At 56.6% G+C, this 13,260-nt stretch overlaps 1 protein-coding gene across 1 annotated transcript in view; it reads right to left on the bottom strand.

Moving 5' to 3' along the window:
• The window catches only part of SHANK3 (SH3 and multiple ankyrin repeat domains 3), a 348,499-nt gene that overhangs the window by 47,862 nt on the left and 287,377 nt on the right, over positions 1 to 13,260 (bottom strand). Inside the window, exons 19-20 of the mRNA XM_056846670.1 lie at positions 8,102 to 8,237; positions 1,822 to 1,902 (exon numbers count right to left, since the gene is read on the bottom strand). Of these exons, the coding sequence (XP_056702648.1) occupies positions 1,822 to 1,902; positions 8,102 to 8,237 (217 nt within the window). The remainder of the gene's footprint in view (positions 1 to 1,821; positions 1,903 to 8,101; positions 8,238 to 13,260) is intronic.

Genomic DNA, 13,260 nt, shown 5'->3' with positions numbered 1-13,260 from the left:
TGTGATGTGGCCCCATGCACTCTTCCTGGGGAAGCAGCAATGCAAGAATATCCCCCCTCCCCGTCGTGGTCCTCATCCCCACATGCAACACTTTCCATGCAGCCTCTTGCACACACCACGCGCCACGAAGGCAGGAAACTCTAGGAGGGAGGTGGCCGAGGATTGGGGAATCAAATCAGATTGTCCGGATCAGAGTCCACCGCTCCAAACCACCGCTCTTAACCACTACACCATGCTGGCTCTCTAAACGGAGGATGCAGCCACTAGGCAGACTGTCCCCCCCCCTCCACTAACTTCTCAGAGCAGGGAGGGATCAGAGTGTGGACTCTGGCCGTGGGACGGCCACACCGCTGGCCCTAGACAGGCATTTCCCCAAATGGCAATATTTCGATTCCAGTCAGGGATGCTTCTCCAAGCCCACCCCGAACATCTGGCTTGGAACTTTGGGCCCCCAAGGTCACCACCACCCCTGCCACGCCGAGCCTGTACAGAAGGGAGCAATTGACTCTGGCCAGGACAGCCAAGCCAAGTGGCGGGAGGCAAATGGGACGGGGCCCAACCAGCTACAGATGCCACCAAGGCTGCTTGCAGCGGGGCCCTGGTTTTTCCGAGGAACTGATTGGCAGAGACCTGCTGGAGCGCTGGCACCTAAGACCGGGGGGGGGGGAGAATCGGCTGCTCCCCAGCAACTGACCCCCCCCCAGCAATTGCTATTCTGAATGCCCACAATTGTAAGGAAGCCGAGGCCCAGGGATACGAGGCAGGGCACAGCATTCCATGCCCGCTAAGCCCGGCGGGCTCAAAGGAGGGGCAGAGCAGAGCGGCACCCAGGCATTAGCCAGTCTTCGCACACGTCAGGTTGGGGGGGAAGACTCCCCTCCCTAGGAGCATTTGCTGGGCAGGGGGGCAGTGGCTGTGCTACAGAGAACAGGGATGCTGCGAAATATTCCGTTGATTGTGGGGAAGAAGAAGAAGAAGAAGAGTTGGTTTTTATACGCCGACTTTCTCTACCTTTTAAGGAGACTCAAACCGGCTTACAATCACCTTCCCTTCCCCTCCCCACAACAGACACCCTGCGAGGTGGGTGGGGCCGAGAGAACTCTAAGGGAAGAGAAAAACAGGGGCAGGACCCTCTGCTTGGCAGGCGTGCGGAGCAGCGTCCTCCGGGGAGGAGGCTGGAAAGTCGCCCGGGCTTCCAGGGGGTGCTCACAAGGACGAAGCAGGAGGGTGGGGAAGGACGGCTGGCAAAGCACGAGGGCCGGGAGAGCCAAGAGGCCGTGGAGGGGCGCTTCGAGGGCCCTTGGGGGTTGGGGGGCTCAGGAGGGCACGCCAGGCTGGGAAGAAGCAGGCGCAGATTGAGGGGGGCGGCGGGAGCCCTCCACAGGAAAGAACCGCCTGGAGGGAAAGCCAAGTTTGGCCCACAGAAGCTCGGTAGAAGAAGACGGAGCTCTCCAGGAACGCTTCCAGGCACACGGCTGGAGGGGAGGGGGCCTGGAAGCGTTCCTCTGGGAACAAACAGGGGAGGTGGGGAAGGGGTGCACGGCCTGCATGGGCCACACCCAGCTGGTTCCTGGCAACACAAAGTGGAGCTCCAAGCACGTGCCGGGAGGGGGGGATTAGGGTTACTTTGGTACTCTGGTACTTTCACAGAGCAAGGACAGTCCCCCCCCCCCCAACGTGGGTTTGGCTGCTGCAGGCCCTGGATGCCCACAGGGCAATCTGGGAGAGCGCCCACAAGTGTGGGGAGGTCCTGTTGGTCATGCACGCCAGCCCAGCCACGCATGCTCCCCCGTCCCCGTCCCCCCCACCCCCGGCACTCACCCAGCTCTTCCAGCTCCGCAGTCATGGACTTGGAGCGCAGCGTCAGTGTGGTGCTGGGGGTCCTCTTGGGCGGTGCCGGGGCTGAAAGGAAGAGAGAGGGCATTTTGCACTTCCGGTCCAGGATCTTGAGCGGCGTGGCCAGGTGGAGGTGCCACTTGGTCTCCACGGCCTGGATCTCCTCGTATTCCCGGGACGAGGAGTCGCACTGCTGAAGGATCTTGTTGAGGTTGCGCGTGGAGGCAAACTGCTTCATGGTCCCACAACTGGGGGGGAGGCAAGTGACCGGGGGTGGGTGGGCTCTGGCCAGGGCCCTCCGCCCCTCAGTGCCACGAGCACGACAGCGGAGGAGGCTTGCTCAGTCCCGTCTCTGGCGGGCAGCTGGGCGGCATCCCCTCGGGCACGCCCTTGGCAGAGCGGCTCCCGCACTCCGGCCTGGCTCCTAGGCTCCTGGACTCACGGCGGAGGGGGTCCCATCCCCGCACCCAGCCTGGCTCAGAGATGGGTGCTGCTCGGTGCTGCCAGGCATGCGGCTCTTGAGGCGGCCCTGCCGGGGGGCCGGGCACAAAGGTGGCGGGCGGGGCCGGACAGAGGGACTCCCTAGCTGGCCCACCCGGCTGCGATGCTGGAGAGAGACTCCATCTGCCACGGGGCTTGGAGGAGCGGAAGGCTCTCGCTGGCTGGCTGGCTCATCCCTTCGCCCGCCGATGCGGGCTTCAACGCTCAGGCGTTGCTATGGAAACCGGAGCTTCGAGCCTCTGCCGGAGACGCGGGCATCAGAGACCCCCCAAAACAGGGGCGGATGGAGTGGAGAACGCGGTCGCCCACACAGCCTTGGCCAAACCCCAAGTGGAGAACTGGGGTGGGGCCGAGCCCCCCACACCCCACCAAGATCCCGGTCCGGCGGCTCCTGGTGCCACCCGCCTGCAAGATGTTGTGCCGTCGAGCCCCGCCGCAGGAAACAATCCGACTCATGCCAGGGGAAGTTGGGGAGGAGACGCCAGCCCGCTGCATGAGGAACACCTCTTGGCACCAGCTGGCCAGCCGAGGATGGAGGGCAGAGGCCGCCCCATTCAGCTGGGCGAGGAAGAGGCTCCCACCCAAATCTGCATGGGGACGAAGAAGCCCGTTGCTGCCAGTCTGCCAGCAGTGTGTGTGTGTGGGAGGGAAGCAAGGATTCGATGCTCTTCTCCTTGGCACAGGTGCCACCTGAATGCCAGCTGCCTGGGAACCGCCTCAGCCCTGGAGCCGCTCCTCGACAGGCATGGCAAGCAGGATCGGAAGCGTGATCCCCAGCCAGGAGGCGGTTGCTTGTGCAGCAGCAACAGATTTACAGCTCAGGGTGCCAGTGCGAGAGCTGCCTCCCCCCACCTCACTTCCTTTCCTCTCCCCACGGCTGCTCAGGCCTCCCTCCCTTCTGCTGGGGGCCAGCGGAGCTCCTTCCCCCCAATGCAGCCCCAGGCCACTAAAAATAGGCACAGGATCTGCCTTCCCCCTCAGGCTCCGCTGTGTGGGAGGGATTTGCCTTGCCTTCCCAGCCACCACCACCCCCTGCTTGCAACAGGCAACACAACCATTCCTTTAAAAATTGTGGCGGCAGCGGGGGGGGGGGACGGACACACGACTGCAACTGCCCTGGAGGTTAGGCAAGGCTTTGTGCCTTTCCTCAGGCCTTGATAGTGGACTCTGTGGCATTATACCCCACTGAAGTCCCTCCCCTCCCCAAACCCTGCTCTCCCCAGGCTCTCCACGCCCGAAATCTCTAGGTATTCCCCAACTTGGAGCTGGCAACCCTATCACTGGCATGCAATTTGAAACTGGAGGGCAGCCCCCTAGCCCCAAAGCAGACGTACATGGAGGGGGCTTTTCCTTCAGGCAGCTTGCAGGGAGAGGGAAGCGCCATAGCTCAGTGGTAGAGCATCTGCTTGGCATGCAGAAGGTCCTAGGATCAATCCCTGGCATCTCCAGTTAAAGGGACTAGGCAAGTAGGTAATGTGAAAGGTCTTTCTCTGCCTGAGACCCTGGAGAGCCGCTGCTGGTCTGAGTAGACAATGCTGACTTTGATGGACCAAGGGTCTGATTCAGTAGAAGGCAGCTTCATGGGTTCATGTGCTCATGTGAGAGGTCCAGAAGCCCAGGGCAGAAGCCAAGCCCCATTCAGTCCATTTCTGGGTGCAGAGAGGCATGACCAGCAGCTCCTGGAGAGAGGGTTGCCAGCTCTGGGCTGGGAAATTCTGGGAGATCTTGGGGCTGGAGCCTGGGGAGGGAAGGGACCTCAGGGGGGCATATACTGCTGAAGAGTACACCCACCAAAGCAGCCATTTTCTCCAGGAGAACGGGAGATCAGTTGCAGTTCCAAAAGATCTCCAGGCTCCACCTGGAGGTTGGCAACCCAACCTGGAGATGCAGTTCAAGGTGTGAGGGAAATCTGCCTTTTAAAAAAGTCTCTCTTGTGCCATATTCACAACAAAAGCCACCATCAGATGTAGCTTTTATTCCCCCTGGGGAAAATGTAAACGTATCTGTACAATTTCCCCAGTTCAGTCAATAGCAGCTGGGGAGATGCAGAGATTTTAAGTGTGAAAAGGGGTGAGGGGAGAGGGTTTATCACTCCTCTTCCCCCACCCTAATTCCCCCCCCCCATTAAAAAAACCACAGCACCGGTAGAAAGGGCAATTTAGCTGCACAAAAAAAGGGCAATGGAGCGGCACTGAGAGGTGATATGATAACCATCTTCAACTGAGAGGGGATGTGCTAACCATCTTCAAGTACTTGAAGGGCTGCCATATGGAGGAGGGTGACGAATTGTTTTCTGTTGCCCCAGAAGGTCGGACCAGAACCAACGGGTTGAAATTAAATCCAAAGAGTTTCCGTCTAGATATTAGGAAGAATTTACTAATCGTTAGAGCAGAGCTTACCAGCCCATGCCTGAAAACGGCAACTGCCTGACTGACCATAGCACATGCTCAGTTCCTTGACTTCCTTCTAAAGGGTGGAAAACTGGAACACCATATTGTGAAAATAAGGAAAAGCTGACTTCCTAGTAGAATGAAGAAGAGTTGGTTTTTATATGCCGATTTTCTCTACCTTTTAAGGAGACTCAAAACGGCTTACAATCACCTTCCCTTCCTTTAGATGACCCTGGTAGTCCCTTCCAACTCTATGATTCCCCACAACAGACACCTTGTGAGGTGGGTGGGGCTGAGAGAGTTCGGAGAGAGCTGTGACTGGCCCAAGGTCACCCAGCTGGCTTCATGTGGAGGAGCAGAGAATCGAACCCGGTTCTCCAGAGTCCACCACTCCTAACCACGACACCATGCCAGCTCTTAATGCATTGAAGCAAGCTGCAACCAGCTATCCTTGGGAGTAAACCAGCAGCTTCAGTGGCCGAGATTCATGGGATCTGGACTCCTTCCTTACAACTCAGTGACCTGCTTCAACAATACCAGTTATTTGGTTAACCGATCATTATGTCCAAAAGTAGAATTTTTTTTAAATCACAAGAGGATTGTTGCAAGTCCAGTAGGAATTTAGGAGGAGGCATCTACTGGACTCCATGACAGCAGCATGAACTCACACAGCCTCTGAGATTGGAGGTCCAAACTGGCTCTAGGAAGCTAGAATCCAAGGGATCCCCCTAAGCTGGAGTTCTCTCTGGTGTAGTCAACACATGAACACATGAAGCTACCTTATATGGAATCAGACCCTTGGTCCGTCAAAGTCAGTATTGTCTACTCAGACCGGCAGCGGCTCTCCAGGGTCTCAGGCAGAGGTCTTTCACATCACCTACCTGCCTAGTTCCTTTAACTGGAGATGCCGGGGATTGAACCTGGGACCTTCTGCATGCCAAGCAGAGGCTCTTCAAACTGAACCACAGCCCCTCCCCTCCAGCAGTGCAGTGGAAGACATTTCATGCAGCAATTTGGGAAAAGGAAGGAATGGATGCTCCAGAGTTGTAATCCAATCGCAGATGGTGTCTCCTAATCCAGGTTGGGGGGGGGGGAATGGGGGCTTCTGGTCATCACCAAAGATATAGCTGTAAGATTATCCAGCGGCATTTTTTTATACTTTTCCAGTCTCTCTCCTCACAGACAGAAAGCAGGATCCGTTCACATCCCAGACTCTCAAGGGGTCCAGGAAAGCTGCTCCCACCACTGGCTCGGGGAGAGGGGCTCCCAACACAACAGTTGCCTAGATTTTATGAAGGGGGAACTGCAAGACAAAGTCTGGGTCCAGAACGTCTGGAGGCTGGCCGAGTTTGAGAAATGGAGACGAGGAAGAATTCTGGGACCGAATCCTCCTTTGCACCCCTGGAAAAGGCCGGACGACCGGAGGCATTTCCCTCTTGGGCTGCCAGGGCCCTTGGCATATGCAGCAGGGAGGCTGTCCAGAGAGCCAAAAGGACACCTGACCAATGAGGTTCAAACCTGGGACACCCCTGAAAGTCCAGGGCGCTCCAAGGCGACATGGCTGGGCTAGAGGACCTGGGTTCGACTGAGAGCCAGCATGGTGCAGTGGTTAAGAGGGGTGGTTTGGAGCAGTGGAGTCTGATCTGGAAAACCGGGTTCGATTCCCCCACTCCTCCACATGAGCAGCGGAGGCTAATCTGGTGAACTGGGTCGGTTTCCCCACTCCTACACATGAAGCCAGCTGGGTGACCTTGGGCCAGTCACAGCTCTCTCAGCCCCACCTACCTCACAGGGTGTCTGTTGTGGGGAGGGGAAGGGAAGGTGATTGTAAGCCGGTTTGATTCTCCTTTAAGTGGCAGAGAAAGCCAGCATATATATATAAAAAAAACTCTTCTTCTTCTAGCTGTGAAAACTCAAGAGGAGAGCAAGGCCTCCCCCTGCCCCAGCCTCAGTTAACCCTCTGAAAAATGGGAGCACCGCAGGCCTGATGGAGTGGCTGGGGCCATGTTTGTGGTGTAACTGGAGTCCGGCATTCACCAGAAGCTTGAGGCTGCTTCAGGAGCCAGGAGAAAAAGGGGTCAAGAACCTCAGAAGAGCCCTGCTGGATCAGACCAGGGAGGGCCCATCTACTCCAGCATCCCGTTTCACACAGGGGCTTGCTAGTTCCCCCGGCGGGCCAAGAACAGGGCATAGAGGCCGAGGCCATCCACTGATTCTGCCTCCAGGTACTGGGATTCAGAGGTTGACTGCCTCTGGATGTGGAGGTTCCTTTTACTCACCACGGCCCGTAGCCACTGACAGACCCTCTTCTTTGTGTTATCTGTCTATTCCCCCTTTAAGGTAGTAGCTCTTGTTAACGCACACAGCACCAGCCGGGTACACGTGTGGGATTCCTAAGCACCGGTGCGGAGTAGCCACAATGGGGCTGTACGTACTGGCTCACCACCACCACCACCCCCGCCCCCTGGTTCCAGACACGATCCGAAATATCCTGCAGAAGCAGCCAGCAGCAAAACCATCCCAGAATCAAAGAAGTGTCTGGCTCAAGGCAACCCTGGGGGGGGGGGGGCTGGGAGAAACCACCTGTCAGCCAGATGGCTGCCAGGGATGGAGGCCCTCTCCCCCATGGCCCCCAGCCCCCTCCTTCCTCCAGTCATTACCTCTTCGAGAGGTAATGGAAAGCGGCTGGGGAGGGGAGGGGCTGAATACCTCCCTCTGACCCTGCCCATTCCCGGGGGGTCCTGGCTGAGCTCTGGCAACACTGCTCTGATCCACAGGCTACGGCTCTCCCACGTGCCTTCTGGCCCTGCCACTTCCCAACCGCGCCAGCCAGCTGGTCTGGCAGAATGCCCCCGCAGCGCATTCGGTTCCGCCCGGAAGCACAGGGTATCTGGTGCTGCCACGTGGCATTGCCTCTGGGCTCCTGGGGCCTCTCCACCACACACCCCCTGCAGGCTGCACCCAGCTCAGTCCGCTGACTCTTGGAAAGATGGGCCGAAGTGGCCGACTTTGGCCAAGTCTCCTTGCCTGGCTGGCAGTGCCCGGGGTCTGCGCTCTTCCAGGGCCTCTCTCTGTAGGTCCTCTCCTCAGCAAGGCCGATCTGGGCTTGATTCACACCATGTGACAAAGGTCAGCCTGTCCAGGGCAGAGCCCATGCCAAGGTGAGCCTTGGAGTGCCGGGAGCCGCGCCAACGGGGGATTGCATCAAGACCCGGTCCCACAGAGAGCCCCCTCCTGAGAGCCAGGCCACGGGGCCCACCGTGAAGAGGAGCTGGTTCTGTGTGGGTCGCCCGGGTCCCAAGAGCACAGGCCCCTGGGGAGCAGCGAGGGGCAAGCTGGAAAGGGGAGGAGAAAGAGGGCCCCTCGGCACTCACCTTTCTTCCGCACAATGTCCTCCGACTCTGGCTTGCGGCTGACGGAGACCACTTTCATCACCAGGTGGTTCCCCCCTTGGCGGATGAGCGACACCACCTGCTTGTGGCCCACCTTCACCACATTGAGGCCGTTCACCTGGGAAGGGAGCGGAGGGAGGAGAGTCAGGAGGAGCCCCCCCCCCCGCCTGGGATGTCTCCCAAGACGAGGACGGAACTTTTCAGTTTGCTGTGACCGTCTTTTCAATATGTGGCTGCCTCTCCTCTTGGCCCCCACCCTGGGAACGAGGGCCGGCTGGCTGAGGACATGGCCAGAAAGCCCCGCCCTCCTTGCTCCCAGGGAAGGCCATGTCTCTCCTTGCCAGAACCATTCGCCACCGTTCCATTCGGCACTGGTCCCTGTCAGCGGCAACAGAACCAGAGGTCTCCCCGGGAACGTGCGTGCATGCACCAGCGCCACCCACACATTACACACATGATGCTGCCTTCTATTGAGTCAAACCCTTGGGCCATCAAGTTCAGTATTGTCTACTCAGGCTGGAAGTAGCTCTCCACAGTCTCAGCCGGAGGTCTTTCACCTCACCTACTTCCTGGTCCTTTCAACTGGAGATGCCGGGGATTGAACCTGGGACCTTCTGGGTGCTAAACAGATGTTCTACCTCTGAGCCCCTCCCCGGGAGGGTTGGATGCACAGGAAGTCCTGGAGATATCCCATAGAATCATAGAATCACAGAATTGGAAGGGGCTCTAGAGGCCATCCAGTCTAACCCCCTGCCTAATGCAGGATCAGCCTAGAGCATCCCTGACAAATGGTTGCCCAGCCTCTGCTTAAAGACTGCCAGTGAGGGGGAGCTCACCCACCTCCCTAGGTAGCTGATTCCACTGTAGGACAAGTCTTACTGTAAAAAAAAAATTCCCCTAATATCCAGCTGGTACCTTTCTGCCTGCAATTCAGTCCCATTATTGTGAATCCTTACACAACTTTAAGATTGACAATGAGGAAAATGAAATTGTTGAAGACTTTCTATTTCTTGGCTCCATCATCAACCAAAAGGGAGACTGCAGCCAAGAAATCAGGAGATTGAGACTGGGAAGGGCAGCCATGAAGGAGCTAGGAAAGATTCTGAAGTGTCAGGAGGTGTCACTGGCCACCAAGACCAAGTTAATTCATGCCATCGTATACCCTATTACTATGTATGGGTCTGAAAGCTGGACATTGAAGAAAGCTGATAGGAAGTAAGTAGATTCCTGTTGGAGGAGAGGGTTACGGATACCGTGGACTGCCAAAAAACAAATCAGTGGGTTATAGATCAAGTCAAGCCTGAACTGACCCTAGAAGCTAAAATGACTAAACTGAAGCTCTCCTACTTTGATCACATTATGAGAAGACAAGAGTCACTGGAAAAGACAGTCATGCTAGGAAAAGTTGAGGGAAGCAGGAAAGAGGAAGACCCAACAAGAGATGGATGGACTCCATAAAGGAAGCCGCAGCCCTCAGTTTGCAAGATCTGAGCAAGGCTGTAAAGGACAGGACGTTTTGGAGGACATTGATTCATAGGGTCGCCATGAGTCAGAAATGACTTGACGGCACTTCTCTCTCTCTCTCTCTCTCTCACACACACACACACACACACACAGACACATAGACACACAGACACACACACACACACACACACACACACCACATTATGAGCCTGCCCTCTGCTGGCAACAGGAACAGCTCCCTGCCCTCCTCTAAGTTAGGGCTTCTTAAACTTTTTCCACTAGCAACCCCTTGTCGCCCAAGAAATTTTTACGCGACCCTTTGAATATAGGTATATAAAATAGGTATATAAATCAAACATTTACTGATAATAAATCATAAAGAAATTTATTTTAAAACAACTCTTTGGCATACATATAATTTTACCATTTACTGTTGCCAATTACGCGACCCCATATGGGGGCACGACCCACAGTTCAAGAAGCTAAGTGCCAGCCCTTCAAAGTCTCCCCAGTTGCTCTGGGGTCAAGCAGGGTCCCCATCCTGAGCTTCCCAGGACGGCCCCAGCTGCGTCACGCAGGCTCTTGCTAGGGAACGTGCTGGACATTCGACACAGGTGGTGGACCACCAGGATTCCTCCTTGTGAGAATGAGTCTGCCCAGAGGACAAGGATCACACCCCACAGGATATGGGGCAGGCTCCCCCTCCCAACCCCACCCAGAACTCCCTCTCAGGGGAGGTCCCACCTTCTGGGATGCAAGACCACCCCCACCCCCTCCGGGACCCCCTCCCACAGAGAGCTACTGCCAGTTGGAAGAGGCTGTGACTGACCCACCGCATGCTTCAGCCTACGGCCGGGTCTCCCTGGAAGCCTCCCGCTCCCCCACCCCAGGGCCACTGGCTTGACCTGTGCTTCAAAGCAGACCTCTTCCAGGCCTTCCTGGGGCAGCCTGGGAAATTCCTGGAGATTTGGGGGCAGAGCCTGGGGAGGGAGCTCAGCAGGGATGATGAAGAAGAGGAGTTGGTTTTTATATGCCGATTTTCTCTACCACTTAAGGAAGAATCAAACCGGCCTACAATCACCTTCCCTTCCGCTCCCCACAACAGACACCCTGTGAGGTAGGTGGGGCTGAGAGAGCTGTGACTAGCCCAAGGTCACCCAGCTGGCTTCACATGGAGGAGTGGGGAAACAAATCCAGTTCACCAGATTAGCCTCCGCAGGTCATGTGTAGGAGTGGGGAATCAAACCCGGTTCTCCAGATCAGACTCCACTGCTCCAAACCACCGCTCTTAACCACTACAACACGTTGGATGTGATGCCATACCCTCTGGAGTGGCCACTTTCTCTAAGGGAGCTGATCTTTGTTGTTGGGAGATCGGTTGTGATTCCAGGAGAACAGCAGGCCTTGCCTGGAGTTGGCAGCCTTTGGCCCTCCTCCCTCCGCGGAGGCTGGGGGCGCAGGCTCTCCAGGGGCACCAGGAAGCCCATATCTTTCTACTGGTCTTCCGGCAAGCAAGCCCTGCTCTCCTCTGCCCACCTGCTTCCCTGGGAATCACCACCTGTTTCTGCTTTGTGAAGCACAGATCATGTGGGAGGGGAAGTACTGCAGAGGAGACTCGTAGGATAGCGTTCCCTCCTGCTCCGCAGGAACAAACCAATGCCTTTCCTCCTTTGCCACCTTTGTAGCTCTGAGGCAAAAGCAGACACTGAATGAACAACACAACAGGGTTGCCAGTTCAAGGTTGGGAAATCATAGAATCATAGAGTTGGAAGGGACCACCAGGGTCATCTAGTCCAACCCCCTGCACAATGCAGGGAATTCACAACTACCTCCCCCCCACACCCCCAGTGACCCCTACTCCATGCCCAGAAGATGGCCAAGGTGCCCTCCCTCTCATCATCTGCTTAAGGTCATAGAATCAGCATTGCTGACAGATGGCTGCTGAGCGTCAAGCAGGGGCGGAACAGGAAGGGAACAGCCGGGCCCACCAGCGGCCCTCTTACAGCCCCCACCTGTGCTCCGCGCTTGCCCCAGAGATCTGTGGCCATCTCGCAGCTTCCGCCTCCTCTGGGTCTCTGTCCCTGCATATCGCTGGGGTCACACTGGCTGTGTCTGAGTAACCCTGCCCTCACTGCCAGCTGAAGCACCCATGGGCTAATTTTAAGAGGACGGTTGGGAGGTCTTCCCTACTTCCCGCCAACCTGGGTAAGCATCCAGGGGCACACGTGGAGGAGGAGGAGAGTTGGTTTTTATATGCTGATTTTCTCTTCCACTTAAGGGAGAATCAAACCGGCTCACAGTCACCTTCCCTTCCCTTCCCCTCCCCACAACAGACACCCTGTGAGGTAGGTGGGGCTGAGAGAGTACGGAGAGAACTATGACCAGCCCGGAGCACCCAGCTGGCTTCATGTGGAAAAGTGGGGAAACCAACCCAGCTCACCAGATTAGCCTCCGCCACTCACGTGGAGGAGTGGGGAATCAAACCTGGTTCTTCAGATCAGAGTCCACTGCTCCAAACCACTGCTCTTAATCACTACACCGCACTGGCTCAGTCCCATGGAGCTCCTGGCCTACTAAGAGCTCATAGAAGCCCCAGAGGAACCCTCCCCATGAAACCTCAAAAGGGCCTGGACGTCCTGCCTCTTCTGCAACTGGGCACCGGCAGGGGGTCAGGTTTCCATGGCATTTGCTGCTGCCTCTTCCATCCGCGTCCTCTTTTTGCATTTTGTATGCCAACCTCCCATTTGGGAGAAGCATCAGGGGATCTCAGAGTGGATCCAAGCAGCCATTTTTGGAAGTCGCACTTTGAAAGCTTCCTCCTTGTCTGCCAACCCACCCACCCCAACTGCTTTTGCCAAGGCTTGCATTTCTGGGCTGGACATACGCGGCATGGCCTCTGTGTCAGGGCTGCCATTCAGCAAGGAAGCCCCTTCGTCAAGCCAGTATGTTCAGTCAAGCGGCAGAGTTAGAGGAGGAGGAGGGCTGGCAAAGGAGACGGGGACAGTGGTGCTGGAGGATCGCAAAGGACTCCCACTTAAGGGAAGCCGGCCTCAAAACCCACTCACTCTCCTCCAGACATCATTGCCCTTGATATGAAACCACGTCAGCGGGAGCGCAGCTGCTGGGCCAAGTGGAGAGCAAAGCCAGTGTGGGATGCTGTGCCAAGGCGCCAACACAGCAGAGCCAGAGAGGCCATACCCCCTCCCGCAGGCAGAGAGCCTGAGGACAGGCAAGTCGGCATCCCCAGTGGGACAGAGCTGCTATGAGGAAAGGCTGAAGGAGCTGGGTCTATTTAGCCTGGAGAGGACTGAGAGGGGATATGACAACCATCTTCAAGTACTTGAAGGGCTGTCGTATGGAGGATGGTGCCGAGTTGTTTTCTGTTGCCCCAGAACGTCAGACCAGAACCCACGGGTTGAAATTAAACCAAAAGAGTTTGTGTCTAGACATTAGGAAGAATTTTCTAACAGTTGGAGCGGTTCCTCAGTGGAACAGGCTTCCTCGGGAGGTGGTGATCCCTCCTTCCCTGGAGGTTTTTAAGCAGAGGCTACATGGCCATCTGTCAGCAATGATTCTATGACCTTAGGCAGATGATGAGAGGGAGGGCACCTTGGCCATATTCTGGGCATCGGGTAGCGGTCACTGTAGGGTGTGTGTGGGGGGGAGGTAGTTGTGAA

Source organism: Euleptes europaea, chromosome 3, assembly GCF_029931775.1.
Source record: "Euleptes europaea isolate rEulEur1 chromosome 3, rEulEur1.hap1, whole genome shotgun sequence".
In the NCBI taxonomy this organism is placed as follows: domain Eukaryota; kingdom Metazoa; phylum Chordata; class Lepidosauria; order Squamata; family Sphaerodactylidae; genus Euleptes; species Euleptes europaea.
Note: the sequence above shows the minus strand (reverse complement) of the source record. Positions and strands in the feature narration are given on the sequence as shown.